The 21,659-nt window shown below is 39.0% G+C and overlaps 1 protein-coding gene across 1 annotated transcript in view; it reads right to left on the minus strand.

The window, feature by feature from the left end:
* Positions 1-2,202: 2,202 nt before the first annotated feature.
* The window catches only part of rxfp1 (relaxin family peptide receptor 1), a gene marked incomplete at both ends in the record, with an annotated part of 54,312 nt that continues 34,855 nt past the window's right edge, over positions 2,203-21,659 (minus strand). The window contains 14 exons of the mRNA XM_079228590.1: positions 2,203-2,540; positions 4,155-4,373; positions 4,508-4,918; positions 9,529-9,758; positions 11,192-11,263; positions 11,681-11,752; positions 12,474-12,545; positions 13,010-13,081; positions 13,301-13,372; positions 13,495-13,563; positions 16,115-16,186; positions 16,347-16,418; positions 18,360-18,431; positions 19,264-19,335. Coding sequence (XP_079084716.1) covers positions 2,203-2,540; positions 4,155-4,373; positions 4,508-4,918; positions 9,529-9,758; positions 11,192-11,263; positions 11,681-11,752; positions 12,474-12,545; positions 13,010-13,081; positions 13,301-13,372; positions 13,495-13,563; positions 16,115-16,186; positions 16,347-16,418; positions 18,360-18,431; positions 19,264-19,335 — 1,915 coding nt within the window. The remainder of the gene's footprint in view (positions 2,541-4,154; positions 4,374-4,507; positions 4,919-9,528; positions 9,759-11,191; positions 11,264-11,680; positions 11,753-12,473; positions 12,546-13,009; positions 13,082-13,300; positions 13,373-13,494; positions 13,564-16,114; positions 16,187-16,346; positions 16,419-18,359; positions 18,432-19,263; positions 19,336-21,659) is intronic.

Below are 21,659 nucleotides of genomic sequence, written 5' to 3' on the forward strand. Positions count from 1 at the left end.
TTTTCAATGCAGGATCAATGCAGCATTTTTACACAGTGGTATCACTACTTTTACTTCAGTAAATTATCTAAATACTTCATCCACAATGTCAAAGAAAACTATGAGACACAGACAATACCCACAATATGAAGATACATAACCAATATAAACCAAATAATAACTAAGTCAACAAGCAGATGAGAGGCATAAATATATTTATTATTCACTTTTCAAGAAAAACAGAAACACAAAAACTACCATTGTAAATAATTATGTCAATCCAACAAATTAAATGATAACATGTTTAAAAACATGTTCCCCCATAAATATGTAATATAAGCCTGCAGATATTATCAGTAAATCTGTAAAGAAACAGCTGGCCTCCTTGTCTTTTCAGCACGTATGGGGAATATTATGTAAATACAAATGGCACACATAATGTTTCACTTACCATTCATACAGTTACAATGTCTGAAATGATACATTTCCACAGGAATCAGTAGTTCATTGAACAACGTATGTGCACAGTTTATGACCATCGTACAAATGTCTTCACCGTACAGATCATTGTAAAAAATGTGTAGTGTGGTGTTGTGGTTGGTTGAGTTGGAGTTAAAAACCCCAGACCAGCTGGGGCACTTTTCTCTGCCCAAATGCAGTACATTCTTTGATTAACGTACTGGACGTATCTGATACATTACATTCAATATTTCTACAAAATAATATTCAGTGGCAGAGGCAACACAGAAAACACTAAATAGACTAAATACCAAATACAGAATAAAAAAGTACGCCTTTTATCCCTCCTCAGCAGCCTGGATGAAAGCGTACACTTAGAAGGTTACCTGCATGTAAAAATATTCTTTGCTGCAAGTAGGTCGCATGAATCCTTATCAATGTGAGATTAAGCTATCGGCCTGAAATATATGCTGCTGATGCCGGTGCACTTTTGAAAAAGAGAAAGGCATGAAAGGTTAAACGTTCTTCAGTAAAACTTCCCAGTGATCTAATGTACACAAAAAAAATAAAAATCTATATAATCTTCAATTTCAAAGCCTTTTTCTGCACATTTTATCTTGCATGTTCGCATAAGACAGCCTCGCTCAGGATGATTAAGAACTACAATAAAGACATTAAGAACTACAATAAACTTGCTAGAAAGTTTCATAATGAAATGACAGTTGTGGTCCTTTTCAGTTTAATGTTATTTCGATGTATCGTGAGCAGCATTATGAGACCGATACTCAATCATTTGTACTTCCTCGCCTGTTTTTGATGTTTGATTCTCAATATTAACGGACATCTTTGGAACATAAACATTCATTGCTGTGGTATTTTGCAATGTGTCTTCCATCCAATGCCTTTACCAGGATAATGTTGTTTTGTTCATATTATAAAAGAACAACAACTACTGTCTGGCTAGTAAAAACACGTTTTGAGCACCGTGTAGAAAACTAAAGAAGCCTGCAAGATGTGCTTAGAAGTCCCGGAATAGTGAATCTTGATTAAACTGAGGGGTCAATCTACGGTTTCCAAAGTGTAGAGTGTACTTTTACACTCAACAGTTATTCTGGAGCATAAAACGGCAGCATATTTAAAGTGTCTTAACCACAGAGGCGCTGTCAAATGGCCAACGGGAGCTGAAGTTACTGGATTAAATTCTTTAAAAATCACTGTTGGAAATTAAGTTGGCCAAACTTTACATCCCAATATAATAGTTAATATTCAGCTCAGAATATGGACAGAATCCGCAGCTTTCAGAGAAGAAAGAATCCGCCTCTGAGAAATTTAACTGAGCAATGAAAGCTAATGGAACAAAAGCCAAACCATAATTGGGGCATGGCTTCAGCTCCGTATTGATAGATATCTTTTAGAAACCGACATTAGTCTTCATTAGAGGAGCTGTAGGCCCACATATGGGATTTCTGCACTGATTTCATCCATTGCCCTTCATGGTTGCTGCTGAGGAAAGACATGTACACAGTGGGATTTCTAATGAGATACTAATCTATACTAATGATCTTGAAACACAACAGAGAAATCTGGGCACAAACCAACAACTGTTTTTGCAGAGATTAATGAACCTGAATCATAGTTGATCTGTTTAGGTGACTGCAATTACAAAAAATGTGTGTGTGTGTGTGTGTGTGTGTGTGTGTGTGTGTGTGTGTGTGTGTGTGTGTGTGTTTCTGAGTGTGCTATGCTTTGCTTCTGTGAATATACTCACAACACTGTATGCTGCTTCTGTATTTGATGTGTGCATGTGATAATGTCATTGTTGGTGTTTCCCACGGGGGCGAGCTTGGCTATCGTGTCCGTAGCGGCCAGCGGTTGCCCCGTGGCGAGGCCGTGGGTGTTCTCCTGCGCGGGCCACATTTCTTGCCAGGTGAGTGACGGATGATGAGGTGGGTGACCGTTGAGCAGAGGCCTCCTCTGCCTGTAGTTGGCCCACACCTGCAGAATGGTCTCTTTGAAAGGCCGTGTGGTCAGAGTGTAAAGGATGGGGTTAAGGGCACTGTTGATGGGCAGAATAAATATGACCACCCAGGAGCTGATGGTACCTGCAGAGAAGGAGAAGACGCAGAGAGGAACAAGTCAAAACGGAGCTGGTATATACATTTAAAAAACGTTACGTTTAACATGAAAATAACAACATAAACCCTTTTATTAAACCCATTTATATGATAAATGAGAATTTCTTTTAACGCAACAGGGGACGCAATTAGGAAGCTACAGTTCAGCAGGTTATGTAAATAATGAATTATGCTCAACACTAATGGGCCATTAGGGTATATAGTGTAAACAGCATTAAGGTTGTAAGTGAATGCTCTTCATACAGCGATGAACAGATTTAAAATTTAGTGGGAATACCTGCTAGCTATTCTCAACCACTAAGCCGGGGCCCACTGGTGAGCCACCTAGGGGCGTTATCGTGAAATATAATTTCGTCATCCAAATTGATAATAACAAGCATGTACCAAATTCAAATTTCATCAGAAAATCTGATCAATTTGCACGGAAGAACTCAATTAAATGAGAAAATAGTATTTTTTATTTGTCTAGTATGTAACTCACACAGGACTACATACAACCATGTAGTTATTTCATATTGACTATTTATTGTTTGAGTTACGAGAAAAACGTGTTATATCGTGCTATATGTTGTTATCGCGATAAAACATGACCTATATCGGGATAGAAGACTTGAGGCACAAGTAGAATATTTGTTTTGCTCATTGCAGCTGACAGAGGCACAACACACATCTACAGCCCAGTTTATTTCTTTCTCCTTTTTTTCTCATTTATTTGGGAAGGTGGTCCCTGGATTTTCTTTAACAATCAGAAGTGGGCCATACATAACATAAGGTGGAGAAGCCATGCATGTGCTAGTTAAGACTACTTTGAAATTCAATAACACACCTAAAAATGCAATACTTCTAGGTCACACTCCACCACAAATCCCTCTTTTAAGCACTCATCTCTCTGTAAGCTTGAAAAGTGGCTCTAAAACGCTATCATATACTTTACTCCTGTGTCATGCTAATTGTGTCATTGCTCCTTTTCAAAGCTGCGAGCAATGAAGAACTGCTTCATGTATAATACATGGAATAAAGATATTTGTATGGTAGATTAAAAAAAAAATGGCAGGGATGTCTATAACTCACATAAAACCACCATAAATGAAAAAGTTTAAAATCCTTGCAATTGTAAAGTAAACGTTTCACCAACAGATTTGTCCCTTTCAAAATATTGGGAAAATAACACCTTTTTCGGCTTTTATGACTTGACGGGAGACATCAAGCATGAGGAACAATTCCACAGAATATGGTTGAGGGTGATAAGTATGAATATGTTTGTGTGTGAGGGGATGCAATGCTTCTTATAAAATGGTGACGACAACCGTACTGTATGGGATTTGGGGATGAGTATTTCAAACTTATTATTTAAATTATGAAATTGTATTATTTCTTTGGCCATTTTGATGCTTCTTTTCTGACATAAATTGCCACGGAATTAAATGGCACACTACAAACCTTTCAGAGCCACATTGCTAGGGCTTGTATTTGACACTCAAAATGTAGACTTTCACTTGAGTATTCCTTTAAATGGTTATAGCACTTCTACTTTGAGTATTCAGAAAAGCACTATATAAAATTAAAGTAGTAGTACTGTACCGGGAATCTCCACCTGCAGCAGCGACAAGATCTTGAGGATGAAAATGGGGATCCAGCAAAGGGAGTCAGTGATGACGATAGAGAAGAACCTTTTGGCGATGGTCACCTCTTTCTTGATGTGGTTGCTGTATTTAGTGGCCTGAGTCCCTGTTTTCTGGATGTTATAGAACATGCTTGCATAGGATAAGACAATGATGAGGAACGCCACCAGGTTCAGACCTGCGGAGAAATATTTGGTTAGTTTCTGGATTGCCATGCAACTGCGGTAGCACACGTTTGGACAATTATAACAAAGCTATGCATCCGCATGCATATTAACACAAATATGCTCACTAAATAGTAACTGTGCCTACCCAGGAAAATGACGATGGAGTAAACATGAGCCCAAACAGTCTCCGGCTGCTCGGAGTGCAGCGGGAAACAAACGCCATTTGTCCCGTAGAAGTTGCGAAATAGCCCCTTGCAGGCCAGCGGCACAAGGGCAATAATGAAGCCGAACACCCATATCCCGAAAAGGATGGTGACAGTTCGTCTCCATCCAGGCGTCAAGTACTGGAAAGGGTAGACGATGCAGATGTACTTCTCCAGAGTGAGGTACGTGAGGAGGAGGACGGACACCTCAGTGGACAGCATGGCCAAAGAGCCGATGACCTGACACTGACTGCTGTCCATCCAGGCCTGAGCGTGCCGGTTGTACTCGCCGCGGAACTTCAGATCGTACGCGCCGATCATAAAGAGGTAGACGCCCATCAGTCCGTCTGCACCTGCAAGGAAGGAGAGCGCTGTAATTTGAAACATATTCAGAGGGTTTACCGACTGTAAAGATGTCTGGTTCATACGCCCCCTGTGAAGATGCAGTCAGATCTAGCACGACATGTTCATTCACCCGTTGGGCGACCATGCAAGGTGCCACCTGACAATCAGGATCACCTCACCATTAACCACACATACACCGATGGAAAAAGCTTCGGGACACATCAACATGGACGAGCGGAGCCGAGGAATCGATCGTCTGATTGAAGGACGACCCGCTAGATCACTGAGCCACAGTCGCCCCCAACATAGTAGATTGAGTCATCTTCAACCCATGAAAGGCAGATTTTAATGACTTTGGCAAGACATTTCACTATTAACCACATGCGTTGATGGAGTCATATCATTTAGTTAAAAAATAATAATAATATATACTGTTTACCTGTGCAGTACCTCTTTAAATAAACAAACTGTTTGGCTGCTGTTTACACCTCGCACATGGTTCATTCAGAAACCACAATATAAACGCCAAGACTTTCTCAGAAAAGCAGGTCTCCTTAAAGGCCTTTTCTTAGCGGTGACAATAGAATCAAACCATGTACAGAAATTACCCTTCAAAAGCTTTCGGTTATATAATATGGAAAACAGACAGCAGCCACTCAAATAAGTAAATCCATGCATAATAAGAAGAATCTCTAGGAGAAACCACTATGCTCACATTAGGCTACACCTTCAAATGTTCCGATCAATAAAGGGAGGAAATTACAGCATGGGAACATAAGACAAACCACTCGATGCCCACATTAAGCTACACCTTCAAATGTTGTGATCGATAAAGGCAAAGAGTGCAGAGACCTTCATGCTTTGCTGTCAAGGAAGAAAAACAGGTAGCAACAAACTCATTGCATTAGATCTAAAATAATCGTACATGCTGAATGTGTAGAACATACAGTAGATGCATACAAACTGCACAGCATGCATTCAGAATTCCAAACCAGTACCCGCTGCAGTGTTTAATACGTGGCTTTCATCTTGCAGATCAACTCAATCTCAATAATCCTACGCCAACAGATATAAAGTATATTATCAGCAGGGTTGGATTATTATGGTAATATTAACTGCCAGTCATTCCTGATTACACTCTGATGACAGGCGTGCACAGAAAGAGTTCACCTGCAGCTTCACACACAGATACAAAACAGAAACAGAAACATATTCACACATCAATGTGTGTATTCATGAAAATACACACATTGATGTGTGAATATGTTTAACTCCAAAGACGCTTCATTTCAAGCAAACCTTTTATATTTAATAATGTGGCAACGAGAACGACAGTAAAAGGGGAATTTAGCACAGTCAAAGTCACAAAGACTACAATTTATATCGACCTTTATACTGTACATCTAGTGTAACGACTGGATATGCACATTCCTGCTTTATGCATTTACTATTTACATTCAATCTTCACAGATGTTTTAGCATGAGCATGTTTTCATCCTAAAAAAACTTAAATAAATCCCAGCACCATGTTGTTTTCTTGTATTTCTACTTTCTCTGCCCTTGGCAAACAAATCAAAGTGTTTCGCTGACATTTTGTCGGAGCTGAAATTGAGTTCCCAGTTTAAATCCATTGAGGAATTCGCCTCTGCTTCATCAGTGACTCCTTGATGTTAAATAATATGATTAATCCAATCCTCAAACCCTCCTGATAATAGTTCCTTTGATATGGAACCATTCCAATGCTCTTCAAAGAGTATGCTTTTTAAATTCCACACAGTATGTATCATCAATAAAGACTCCCTCCATGTTTTAAAAAAAATCTTAATATTGGTCCTGTGAAAATTGATTGAGGCAGCTGAGGTTAACCTGTGCACTGAATAACCTGGAGGATTCTCAAATTCATAGCTGAAACATTATGTTTTTATAATGGAAATGTCCTTATTTACTTCAGACATACATTCAGTATACTCCGTAAATTCCCAGAAGTAAATCAAAGTAAAAGACAGTTGAGCTCTGGTTGACTCAACCAGAGCTCAAAGTCATCCATCTGTTGATTTACTATTAATTGGAAAAATAAAACAAGAGAAACAACATATAGAAACTGTGTTTGAAAAGAAACGGATAGATAAAGAGAGGCAGAGACAAATAAGTAATTCATGTGTTAAATTACTCTAAATCACAATCCCAGTGAATAAAACATTTTTTTACTCAACTTGTTCAACTCCTTTAATGACTGGATTAAAAGCAACACTCAGACATCCTGCTTGCACAGGGCGACATAAAGAGTGCAGAAAAAAGGAGTGCAGGTTTTGCTCGCGTTAATTACCTTCAGCTCTGTTTTTGTTTGGATCTCAGCCACCAGAAATGAGTGTGGTACTGAAAACAGTCCACATTGACAGACATTATATTAATACACTTTTAAAAGGTTGACGTATTCAGGAAGTAAGCCCCAATATGAGATAATGAATAACAACTACCATGCTTTGCTTGGCTGTCATTGTGGATGCAGCAGGAAAAAGAGATGATATCAGCTATAACATATAATTTCTGCTTTGCATATTATGAGCTCTTTGAATTCAATTGCTTTGAAACATAAAAGTCCATATGGGATCCTTTAAATTTGACTTACAGGTGTGAAATGCCAGCATAGGCATATATTAATGTGTTGTTATGGCATTTATTTTTGATATCTTTTGTGCTTCAATGCTTTCTCTCTTTGTGCAGTTACTACTGGAGTCAAATTAAATTATATCTTGGGACTAATAACCATGAAGTCAATGTACACCAGTTGGTTTTCATACCCGCATTGATCCATTCAGTGACTTCCTATACCAGCGAGTTCCTGATTTTGTTCGCTTTATATTCTTTTCAACAGCATACTGTCATAAATGCAATTTTCCTCCTGTGACTCACACGGTGAGAGCCATACTGTATGTAAATCAGGAGCAAACATGCCAACACTTGAGGAGAAAAGAATTGCATGATTTTCACATGAGTAACTGCATCCCATTAAACCGTAAATGGTGCAAGATCTGAGATTGGGGGCATTTTGATGGCCTCTCAGATGAACATGTCGATGGCGAGCTGGCGGCTAACAGCTAACGGTGCTTCCTGTGTTTACTTGAGGGGGAACAGGAGGGCGGGTGCTAAACGCTCTAAACTCTCACAGCCCTTATCTGAATGCCACTTAACATGAACACATTTATACTCAGCCGATGCATTCATGTGAAGTCGTTTTGCAAATTGGGTTTGTTTGAGTCTACCCCACAAAGCTAGCATACATTACAAAACTATACATTTACTTGGAGCAACCTCCGGTTCTGACGAGTGAAGCCAATGAGGAAGGGTCAAAAAATTTGCATTCTCTCTACTGACCAGCAGGGGCGACTACAATGGAAGTCTATGAGAAAATGACTCTACTTTTCTTTTGATTTATTCCCTCAGTAAACATTGTAAACATGAGTTTATGGTCTCAATCTCTAGTTTCAAGTCTTCTTCAATACAACATGATGTTCATTTGATAAATTATGGTCCATTTTAGAGTAAAATAGAACATAAAGTAGAGTATGCTTTAGGGCGGGGCTTATTGTGATTGACAGGTCTCTGCCGCTACCATAGTTGTCACTCCTTGTCATTCCAAATATGGTGTTCATTGGTTGTGGAAAAAACAATAATGGCGGCGGTGAAATCAACAAACTCAAGAGGCTTTAAAACGCCAGTCCACAAACCAATGGGTGCCGTCACAATGACTATGTCCACTTCTTATATACAGCCTATGATAACTGTGTATGATTTCTTATTATCTTGGCAGATGAGTGAGCCAGGGAGAGTGCCATTATTCAATCAAAGGCCGACTGTTATCCTAGGGCGGTTTCTTTGTGTCAATGTTACGCTATGAATAATTTATTGGAGTTCGTGAATCTTTTTGTTCAGTGATGGAAAATATCACATTACAGAGATTGTATTATTTTTTCTCATTTAGTCTTATTTATGAGGGTGCGGGTGTGTGTAATACACAATCAATGTCAATCAAACGCACATTAAAATTACCCACTCAGCAAATGCACTTTTGCTAGTGCAGGTTCTCATTTGCTGAGCCAGGATGCGAGCAGCTATCGTGTATTGTTGATTTTACATAACTGTTCATTTACTAATTCTTAATTCATTTTTATTTATTTTTCATTAGATTTTGTTTTGTTTTGTTTGTTTGTGTATCCTCAATTAAGAGGTTGTTGTTTTTGTTGGTCAGGGAGGGAGTTTGTTTTGAATGATGCTGTTGACCTGAATGCTTGGGAGGGGGGAAGAAAAAGGCTAAATGTATCACAATTGTACTTGTACTGTTTCTTTGTGTACTTGCCTTAAAATAAAATAAAATTTAAAAAAAATTTAAAAAAAAAAATTGCCCACTCAACTTTTGAGGTCTATTTACTTACTTACTAGAATTTGTGAAGTCTGCTGATGTTTCCATAATGCCATAGACTATAAAGAGAATGCGACAATTTATCATAATTATAACAATTGTTTTTGCAGCTGCTAATACTACACACTCTTTCCCCTAATGACTTAATTGGATAATACGTGTTATGTATACATTTTCATGTCATGCAGTGTGACTTACAGCAGAGAGAAATGATGCACATGGCATGGAGTTTGTTCTCTGATCGGATGTACGAGCGCATGCAGATGACGAAGATGTTCCCGAAGCAGGTGGTGGCAGAGACCACCCACACGAAGACCCTCAGCACGATGTTGGCCAGCAGGTCCTCGAAGGACGAGATGCCGTCAGTGTTGGGTTTGCAGCTGCGCACATGAGGAGCGTAGCCGCAGTACTGGAATTTCTTGAAGTAGCTGCAATTGTAGATTAAAGAAAAAACGAGTGTCAAGTTAAGCAAAAGATAAGGGAGTGTATTTATGTACAAACGCAAGGTTTTGTGTTCTTACAGCCTTTTTCAGGGTTTTTCTTTTCATAAGTTTAGACAGAAAACACAACTGAAAAGTTTGGTGGTTTTGATTGTGGATTTGATTTGGTTCAAACTCCGGGTAGCTGTGGGGCTTGAGAGCAATACATAATCAAAAAATGATATGCCCATTGCTTTGAGATATCCAGGAGGGATGCCTTCACCCGCTGTACAGCACAGGTGGATTACATGCCATTTATGGTGCTCTCAGCATTTAAAGACTATCAGACTGAGAGGCTACAGTCATGCTAGCTAATCAGCGGTGCTTTGAGCTAAATGCTAAAGTGAGCATGTAAAAATTCTCACAATGCCAATATTAACATGCTAATATTAAGCTGCGGGTTACCATGGCCATAACCTTAGTTTTACCATTTTAGCATGCTAACTTTTGCTAGTTAGCAAAAGTCAACAAAAAAATACTGGTGGATGGAAGTTTCATTTATTTCAAAATGGAGTTTGGTCCCAAACCAAAAGTGTTGAACATTTCGACTTGATGGTGGCACTAGATAAAAGGTTAAGAGGATCGCCAAAGTTATTACAATTCATTCTGAGGGGAACATGAATGTCTGTGCAAACTTGATGGCAATACAAATGTCAACCTCATAGTGGCGCTCCATTAAAACTTGGGATCACCACGGTCAGCAGGATTCCTCTTCTGGGGACAATGAATGATTGTACAACACTTTGGTCCAGACTGATTTATCTCTTCAACATCTCCTTGCCATCACTAGAACCTTACTTTTAAGGCATAGTTAAAACCTGAACAGCATCATCGTACCGGTTAAGACTTGATCTGTGGATTATCCACAGTACCAACAACACTGTTTCCATTGCTTTCAGAAAAGATTAATATCCTTTCTTGCTATACATATACTATGCTGTGAGCACCACAAATTGATTTCCAATCACTTCCATTGTGTTGGTTCAGTGGTGGAGACAAAATCAAATAATGTCCATGCCTGATTGAGAGAAATACATCTTATTTGAGCAAAGCAAACTGCATCTTTCTGACACTTGAATGAGATGTGACAAAAGAAAGAGCCTTGAGGAGATTCTGCGATTAGATAAAAGGAAAGGGACATTTATTTTCTCTCTGTTGCATCTTTTCCAAGACCTGCATGGATGTATCGGATGCTCTTTTAACCACAGAGAAGATGGATTACGCTACATTTGATTGAATCATCTCCCAGTAAGACAATCTTGATATGCCTCGCTCTCAACACTGAAAATACATGTGTGAAAGGCCTCAAGGCAACGTGACAGTCCAGACCAAGAAGACGAGCAGGACAAACATACAATAGAGCATGCCAGTGGCGTACTTACATATGAGTCAAGTATTTGAGAGGTTCAAACATCCTTCGTTGTATGTTTCCAATTTCTATTCCTTCAATGCTCCTGGAGAATATAATGGCATATCGATTGAATGGCGCACACACAGAGACACGTTATAGTGTATTGATTTGAGACCTTGGACTAAGTGAGAAACATTTCTGCTCGCCAAAAATACATTTTCTGTAGAGAGAGAGTGGAGAGAGACAGACACACTCTCTACACTGTTGGCAGAGACTACCATACAAACAACATACATTTTTTGAATTTGTTTTTTTCACGCTGTAGTTATTTTTAGACTTACAGTACACAAACTTGCAGAAACAGGACTATGCACATGCATTCATTGAGTGATTGAGAGATGTCAGAGTAAGGCGCCCACGAGGAGTCGGGGGTTTGCTGCCTTGCTCAAGGGCACCTAAGCAGGGCCCTAGTTTTAAATTAGCTGCAGGAGTCATACAGTGTGTAGCAACATATACTTACAATGACTTCAGCTTATGCAACTTGTCAAAGTGGTCAACTTGGAGCTCCACGATAGGATTGTAGGATATATTTCTAGAAGATAAGAAACCCTCAATTAGACCACAATAAATCCTATGTATTATTGACATTCTGCATGTCATTTTTCATGCAGATGCATATCTTGAAGATGTGTCCTTGCATTATTCCTCTCTAACTGGAATCTTATTATCCACCCACCACAATGGTGAGACGTCTACAGCCCACGACTTAAAGTTATACTCCTTTTGATTTTCATGAAATCTAAACCCAATTTCTTTTACTATTCCCGTTTTGCATTTCATGTATTAACAAACAGTAGATAAATCTCAAGATAGTTGTTATAGGAAGTAGCGGAGTCCGCCATTCCTGCATTGGATTCGGATTACATATCTAAGAACGAGGGATTCACAGGAAAATGCAGCAAGTAATCCAGCGCAATTTTAAATCATTTATAAGAGCCACGCTGTTTACTCTTTTTGAAATGTCTTAAGTTACTGCTAATGCAAACATAACATCCTACTGCATGGGGAAACACATGGTGGCTTTTATTGTGAAGCAGCCACAAGGAAATGCAATGTGTTGGTCACCGTGGTCAGTACTAATTTAGGAGAGTTTATTTTGTATTTACTAATTACTTTGAACTTCAATCCTCTCTTAGCATACTATGGCCATTCCCTGACAGCAACAAAAGAAAGTCCCTGCTAAATAACCATGGAATAGCAATGCTTGTATACAGATTTGTACATCACAGTGTATTTGTATAAGCGGAACTCACAGTTGGAGTAAATCCCCCAGTAAGACAAAGAGATTGGGAGGTATCGCCAGCAGTCTGTTGCTGGATAGATCCCTGCACGCCGAGACCAAGAACAACAAACACACATTGATTACTGGGTTTCTGACAGTAGTCCATTGATCTTAAAAAACAAAAATAAAACCTGTGTATCTTTTGCAAAGTACGGGGTGAGGATTGCATAATAGCCACACTGAAAACAACACCCCTGCGGTGAATGCTGATCTATTCTGCTGTGGGTTACATGGTTAAATGGAGAGACAGCCCAATTCATCCGCTGGAGACATTATGGATAATCCTAACACATTTAACAGAATGCCAAGATTTTTTAGAAATAGAAATGAAGTGACTCCAGAGGCTTCACAAACTTTTCTCTCCACTCTGCAATAACAGTAGTTCCCCCTCTCTTCTGCACATATAGAACCTCTTCACAATATTTCCCATTTAAATGGCATCACGTCAGCTTCTTTTTGGCACAATTCTGAAACATTGCTTGCACAATCAAACAAAAATTGACTTACAGTTCTCCAAGCTTTTGAAGGACTGAAAAAGCGTGTTTGTGTATATGGCTGATCCTGTTGTGCTGTAAAACACTGGAGAAGAGAAATAAAGACAAAACAAATAATTACTTATGACCATACTTGTTGATCTACTTATTCACATTGAATGAACTGCCAGCGAATGCATTCTGTGCATAAGCTTCTCACATTTTTAGAAAACAGAGGCTGATTTGCAGGCATTTTACAGAAATTCAGTCAAAATCGTGAAGCAAAAACTGTGCCATGGATTCCATTATGTAAATACATACTTACAGAACTGTCAGCATACTGCATGAGCAGAATGAGACATTTCCAATGGTTTCAATTAGATTTCCCTCCAAATCCCTGCAAGCGCATAAATGCACACACAGAAAGGAAATATCAGACAAATACTAAACACACAAACACACAAACACACACACACCATCAAATGACATCTACTTTTGATATCTTGACATCCTACTTACAGCCAGTTTAATCTTGGCATTTCCCGACAGATGTCATCCAGCTTTGCCAAAGAGTTGTTCATCATCACCCTGTCAATCAGCCAAACGCAACGGAACAATGTGTAGTGCACTTTTCAAAGGGAGCAACACTCACTCAATCTAAACAGAGCATCAAAACCTCTTAAGGCAAGGCAAGGCAAGGCAAGGCAAGTTTATTTGTATAGCACATTTCAACTACAAGGCGATTCAAAGTGCTTCACATAAAACCATTAAAAGCATCAAAACATAATGCAGATTTAAAAACAATTAAGAAAACATTAAAACAGTCAAAAAGCAAAATAAAAGTAGAAGAAGCAACATAAAAAATAAAAGTTGAATAAAAGTTGCAGTGCAGTTTAAGAAATAAAATGCAGTAGTGAGATGCAGTAATTGAATCTGGTTCAATTAAAGGCAGCAGCAAACAGAAAAGTCTTCAATGTGGACTTAAAGGAGCTGAGGGTCTCAGCAGACCTGCAGCTTTCAGGGACCTTGTTCCAGATATGTGGAGCAGAAAAGCTGAACGCTGCTTCTCCATGTTTAGTTCTGACTCTTGGAACAGAAAGTAGACCCGTCCCAGACGACCTGAGTGGCCGGGATGGTTCATAAGGTAGCAGCAGATCACAAACATACTTAGGCTCTAAACCATTCAGTGCTTTATAAACCAGCAGCAGGATTTTAAAGTCAATGCTTTGCTTGACAGGGAGCCAGTGCAAAGACCTCAGAACTGGAGTGATGTGATCCACTTTCCTGGTCTTAGTGAGGACTCGAGCTGCAGCGTTCTGAATCAGCTGCAGCTTTCTGGTTGACTTTTTACAGAGGTCTGTGAACACACCGTTACAGTAGTTAAGTCTACTGAAGATAAATGCATGGACAAGTTTCTCCAAATCCTGTTGAGACATAAGTCCTCTAACCCTTGATATATTCTTCAGGTGATAGTAGGCTGATTTTGTAATTGTCTTGATATGGCTGTTCAGGTTGAGGTCTGAATCCATAACTACACCTAGATTTCTAGCTTGGTTTGAGGTTTTTAACATTAGTGATTGAAGCTGAGCGCTGACTTTCAATCGTTCGTCCTTGGGACCAAAAACAATTACTTCTGTTTTATCTTGATTTAATTGAAGAAAATTCTGGCACATCCAGTTATTGATTTCTTCAATGCATTTAGCCAGCCCTTGTATGGGACTATAGTCCCCTGGTGATATAGTTATGTAGAGTTGTGTGTCATCTGCATAATTATGAAAACACACTTTGTTGTTTTTCATAATCTGAGCCAGTAGATGTTGAACAGTAGAGGCCCCAGTATTGAACCTTGGGGAACACCACATGTCATCCTAGTCAGCTCTGATGTGTAATTAGCTACACAAAGTATTGTCGGTCCTTCAAGTAGGATTCAAACCAGTTAAGTGCTGCGCCAGAGAGTCCTACCCAGACTTTCAGTCTGTCTAGTAGTATGTCATGATCAACCATGTTGAATGCAGCACTGAGATCCAATAATACTAAGACTGAGATTCTGCCACTGTCTGTGTTTAAGTGGATGTGCTGACGAAAGCCGGAAAGGAAGACATCGAAACAGTTATTTTCAGCCAAGAAGTTGTTCAGCTGTTGAAAAACCGCTTTTTCCATTATTTTACTTAAGAATGGGAGGTTTGATATTGGTCTATAGTTTTTCAATATTTCGGGGTCTAAACTAGCCTTCTTTAGAAGTGGTTTAATAACTGCAGTTTTTAGGGCTTGTGGGAAGACACCTGAGAGAAGGGATGTGTTTACAATTTGTAAAAGATCAGCGGTCATGCAGTGTGAAATATTTTTGAAAAAGTGTGTTGGTAGAATATCCAAGTAGCAGGAGGATGTGTTCAGATGTTGTATAATGTCTTTTAGGCTTCTTTGGTTAATTGAGTGAAATTGTGTCATGATATTTGAATGGATGCTATTTAAAGATGGGGCAACACATATCGTGAGGTTGGTGTGGAGCCACCGACTGCTTGTCTAATTTTCTGAATTTTATCAGCAAAATAGGAGGCAAATTTATTGCATGCCCAGGTGGATTGGAGCGTAGCCGTTACCGACACCGGAGGGTTTGAAAACACAGAAATGATCAGAGAGTGCAACATCAGTCACAGCAACCTTGGAAATGTCCAGACCTTTGGTGATGATTAGGTCTAGAGTGTGCCCCTTGTTGTGGGTGGGACCTGTTACTTGCTGAGTCAGGTCATAGTTATCAAGGACACCACATAGCTCTATAGACCCTCTGTCCTGGGGATTATCAACATGGATAGTAAAATCACCAACAATGACAACACAATCAAAACCAATACAGATTATAGACAGCAGTTCAGTAAACTCATCAAAGAAGGTGGCACAGTATTTAGGTGGTCTGTAAATGTTGAGGAATAAAACTTGCGTGGAATTGAGAGCCACATATTCAAAAGAAGTAAAATGACCAAAATACATCTGCTTGCATTGAAGAGACTCATTATATAAAATAGCAACTCCACCTCCTTTCTTATGCGTTCTTGTTTCACTCACGAAACTGAAGTCTTACAACCGCAACGTCAGACGACGAGAAGAAATCACATATGAAATGTATGGAAGAAAAACTCACAGTAAGACGAGGGAGTTCAGTCCGGAGAACGTCAAGGAAGATATTTGATGGATTTCGTTATTTTCCAGGATCCTACGACAAATTACAGGATATGTAAGAGAACAAAAATCCACTTCACCAGCAGAGATTATTCATCACACAACCAATGTTTTATTACAGAAAGTAAAATATCCTCATATACTATGCATGCAGCTTTTTATATTCTTTTTCTTTTAGTGAAGAACAAACATACAACCAATCCAGCTTGTGCAGGTCCTGGAACACCCCCGGCATGAGGACAGATATCTTGTTATAGCTCAGATATCTAACAGAGGAAAGACACGTTTGGTTATGATGCTTGATAAACTAATAGGAACACTTGCAACCTTTTGCTTTAATTGCATATGGACGTCCCATATAGTAATTTTCAAGAATTGTAATTGCATTTCATAGTTCATACTTGTTGTTTCCTCGCAGTTTTTTTTACTGGTAACTCTATGCACTCCTTTAGTGTACATGAATACAACCCCGCAAATCTAGTAGTTTGTTGCATTAGTTGCAATGTATAATTGTTATTATCGTCATTATTAGTTTTTAAGTATGTGCATATGCACTATCCTGTTTGTATATATTTTAATATTCATAATAAGGTCTGCACACTGTTTTTTTCTTTACATCCACAAGTGAGCTAATGCTCTTCTGGACTTTGTAAGAGCAACAGATGTGCAATTTAAATAAATACGCTCTTGTCACATGAAAAGACCGTATTGGGGAACCACATAACCCACACACAAGGCATATATCAAGTAAAGTGGATCCATACATATAATATACAAAAATATAGAGGTAAGAACCTCACAGCTCATTCACGTTCAGATAAAGACTCCTTTACAGCGAGCTAACCACAGGCTTCCTTCTCTTGCAATTTATCCAACGTCTTAGTGGAGGATCCATATTCCTCAGTTGAGACAGAATCAGAGGCTTCAACAAGTGGAATATGGGTGTATTCCTGCTCTTTATCCTTATAGTAGTAATGTAACATGCTCTCGAGGGCAGAAAACCCTGCAACTAACTCGGATCGTAAAAGCCCAGACAGGAGCTGCCTATCTCACGACTCAACCGGATCAGAAGGATTTGCAGTTCTGATGGGGCTTTTCAGGAAGAATCTGCGGTTCTGCTGGGCGGCTTCAGAGCAGAAAGACATCAAAGGAACGGGACTCCAGAATGACATGCTGTATGCAGCGCTCGCCGGTGGGGAAAGACATTGGGTTTGTTGAAAGGAAACATCGGCGCGGTTATACAAAACCTTCATCGGAAAGCACCGCGATCAGCTGTTAAACTAAACAGCAGCCGTAGGTACCAAATCCACGGCCCGCCACTGCCGGAAAGGTGTTTTAAAATCCCTCCTTGTGTTGTGTAGCACTAGTCTTGATTAAACAGCCTTATCTTTGCACATTGCTGGTGAAAGCAGACTCCCCGCTCGGTCTGTAATACTGAGTAAATACAGCATTTCATTAAAAAACACGTACACCAAGGAATTGATTTAGTAAATAGTTACACAGATAGATAACAAAAGGGGAGCTCTCAGAGAATCTATCCAGCAATAAGGATTCTGCTCGTAGAACGATTCTCCCCTCAGTAAACACACATTATAAAATCAACAGTGATGTGAAACATAATAAACAAGGAGGCGGATGGGGTGGGGATGCAGCAGCATTGCCATTTTCTGTTTTAGTGTCTCATAAGTGGGGTGGACACTGGCACATACGTGACACAAGATCGAATTAATTAATAATGAGAAGTGATGGAGCCACACCAGTGTGAAGAAGCCAGCCGCTGTGAAGCATGAATGAAACTGAAAAAGCTGATTACAACACAATCAGTAATCTGAACTATCAATTTTCTTAATTTCTTATTTACATTGGACTTTATGATACATTTTTTATGACATACAGTGGCTATTACCAGGGCATAACAAAACAAAAATCATACAAAATGTCGATTTTGTCGACTAATAATATAGTTGGTCTACAGATCTGTAAAACTGAATAACTCCACGAAGAATCATGCAAAAGAAACAATTTAAAACATTCATCATGAAAAAGTACTATTAACTATACAAATATAGTTAATAGTATGTCATAAAAATGTTGTTAAAGACGCCATACAATTAATCCATAATGCTATAAAGAGCCTATAACGCAATGTAATAGTACTACCATAAGTACTTTGTTAGTGAATGGTGTGCATCAGACAAATGACTTACAGTCTTGTTAGATTATACAGCCCTCTGAATGCGTCAGGACTCACATCTCGAATGCTGTTGTGCTGGAGATATCTATATTTAAAAAAAAACACAACATTATTTGTGAATCATTGGAACAATGAGAAAAAACATTAAATAACTATTACCCCTTTTGGTTTAATTAAAAGACACACACACACACACACACACACACACACACACACACACACAGACACACGCACACACACACAATGCTTGACGTTGATTGAGTGAGAGATTGAACTTCATGGTCAACATAATACCTGGCAATCTCACCTATAGCGCATGCTGTGAGCTCAACAAACCTCCGCTGACGGCTGTGCTTTGTGCATTTCCCACATTGTGATTCATTCTGATGTTTATTCATGCATATCTCTGGGAAGTATTTTTTTCAATTCAGTCAAATATTCAGCACGGCGACTGAACACTGACAGTCTGCGGGAGCCAAATGGTTCCTGGAGGAGGACGAGGCTCACTCTCCCGACGCCGCAGGCAGTGGCGCTGTGCGAGGTTGATAAATAACGCGAGTCTGCAACGAATGGGTCCATGCTCAGGGGAGAACAACTGCTTTGGTCAAAGTTCCCAGCAGTTTAGTCGCTTTATACACTCATCAGCTTTGTAGTTGTGAAACTCATTTCTTTCCACTGTCACTCAAAGGCCGGTTGTCGTCATCTCGGCTCTTTGATATCAAAGGAGGCAATATGCTTCGGTGAATTAATATAGTAGGTTCCAATGCATGCTAATGCTACTTATGTATTATATATGAGGCTTCTCAGACATAGATATAAGACTGACTAAAGGACAACAAAAGGATAAAATGCAATAAATAAATTACAATTATAAAATACTGTATTTGTATGCGATCCATAATTCATGGGAAACTCACAGTTTTTGTAGACTCTGGTACTTAGAGAATGTGTTTGCTTTCAGTTTCAGCAGATGGTTCCTTTGTAGGGACCTGCAGGATGGAAAGAGGCTCAACATCAGCATATAGAATGAAATGTACACAACAAACAATGATGATCAGGATTCAGTACTGTTGCATTTGAACAGCTGATCAGCTCCTCCCTTTAGATTGTTTATGGTATAATTATACCATGTAATTGATGGGGTTTTTAAACCTGATGATACAAAAAGCTATTCACTATTAAAATGAGCATCTCTATAAATACAACAAAGGCACCAATACAGTGCAGTACTCTTTTTGTATTTGTCACTGGAGTTCTCATTTTCCAGGATTTTAAATATTAAAAAATATGTACTGCTTCACCTGCAATTACATTTCCAGTCGCAAAAGACAAGCCCCTGTGAATCCACAGGTAGCTCATTTTTACAACACAGGCTTTCGGCTTTTTCTTAAAGCGGACATATTATGAAAAACTCACTTTTTCAGTGGTTGTCCACAGACATTTGGATATCTGGAGTTATTTTTAACCCAGGTGTCAGTTTTTGAGAGACCCAGATCAGAAGACATGTGATTATTCAACAAGTTCCTCTCATACAGGCTCATCAGAATACATCCGTCCCCATCGGAGCAGCTCCCTACCGGCTTGAGACCTATACCTTTGCAAAGGTGCACCACATCTGTCTTACAAGCCAATCAGAGAAGACTTGGCTTTTTCACGAGGGGAGCTTAAAGAGACAGGCGATAAAACAAAGCATTTCAGATGGAAAATCGGGTATATTCAGACAGACGGTGAGATAAAAATATATATTTATTTAATATTAAAGCAAGTAAACATGTTCTAGCAGAACCGAAAATACTAATATGAACCTGAACATGAGCATGATATGTCCACTTTAAGGTAAATAAACTCCCTTTGAATTAAATAAGTGTGTCAGATATAAATAATTTCACAACTTTAAACATATTCTCACATTTAGATAACACAGCAAAGAAATAAACACGAAATCACCCAGAGTCAATTACCAGAGAATCTATAAACATGGCACAATATGGCCTCCTGGTGTCCTTAATTCCATTTTATCAGCTCAGAGTGGCTCAGCTAATCTTTTGATTCCAAAGCTTTTAACGGATCAAAGGCTGATTTTTGGGGTATTGTGAGATTTTCCACTGTTAACACCGTCTCCTTGGACATAAGTGTGGCATCACTTAAAGTATTCAGAGGAGGTACAACAACAATTACCTTCCAGGGTAAATAACCTCAGAGGCCTTTTTAAAGTCCTTCATCCTTGGCATGCTTTTACTTTGGGAGTCTCTGGCATTGTTTTGTCTCCTCCCTGGTTTTGTGATTAGCGATGATTCTGTATTGCCTGGGTGACACTACATGAGTTCTATACCGAGTATCTAACTTTAACCTCTTGGTATATTTCTGCCAAAAGCCTCCCTGATCAGAGATTATCAAACATAATATTCAAGTAAGTACAACTGGAGCTTATTAAGTTATTCTTTAATTTATCTAAGTGGAGATTGACCTGAAGACAATTTCTCGTACTTATCTTTCTTGAGGAAATTGGATTCGCCAAACTCTCTAAACTGCACAAACTTGTCGTGAATCTCTTGATTCAGCCGGATGAATTTCATGAGGATGTGCGGGTTTGTGAGATTTGATAATTAGCATTAGAGATGCAATGATTAGTTGACAATTTGATTGACAGAAAATTAACCTGCAATCTTTTTTTTCAAAAGCGCCAAATATTTGCTTTTTCCAGCTTCTCAAATGTGAGGATTTGATGCTTTTCTTCGACTGTGAACGGAATATCTTTGTGTTTGGGACTATTGGTTGGACAAAGCAGGACATTTAAAGATGTAACCTTGGCCTGTGATGTCACCTTGACCTGACGGCATGAGAGCAGCACTGTGCTGTGTGAGAAAGATTGATATAACAGGAGGTGTGACACTTAATAACACCTCTCTAAAGCAAAGCGGTCCTGACTATTATGAGAGGCAGTTATGTCACAGCCATGGATATATTAGATGGGTTATTATTAAAGCCTTCAGTAGGTGGTGTTAAATGTCAGGTGTAACAGAGGATGATACCGGAAAGCAAACTGAATAAAGACCTGGAGGCAGCCGTCAGAGTGAGAGAATTGTCTCATTTTCGGGTCAGTAGAGAGAAGACATTTCTCCCTCAATGAGTCCAACTAATGGAAGACAATTGGGACACAACCTTTTGATTTAAAATAACCATTTGCATACAACTTAAAGCGGAATACCTCGTGAACTAAACATTGCATTGTGGAGCAGATAGATAATAATAATAGCTGTCATAACTAAACAACATTCATATTATTGTTTTATTTGTATTGTCATTTTTCAAA

This window comes from Taurulus bubalis (assembly GCF_910589615.1).
Source record: "Taurulus bubalis genome assembly, chromosome: 13".
Taxonomy (NCBI): Eukaryota; Metazoa; Chordata; class Actinopteri; order Perciformes; family Cottidae; genus Taurulus; species Taurulus bubalis.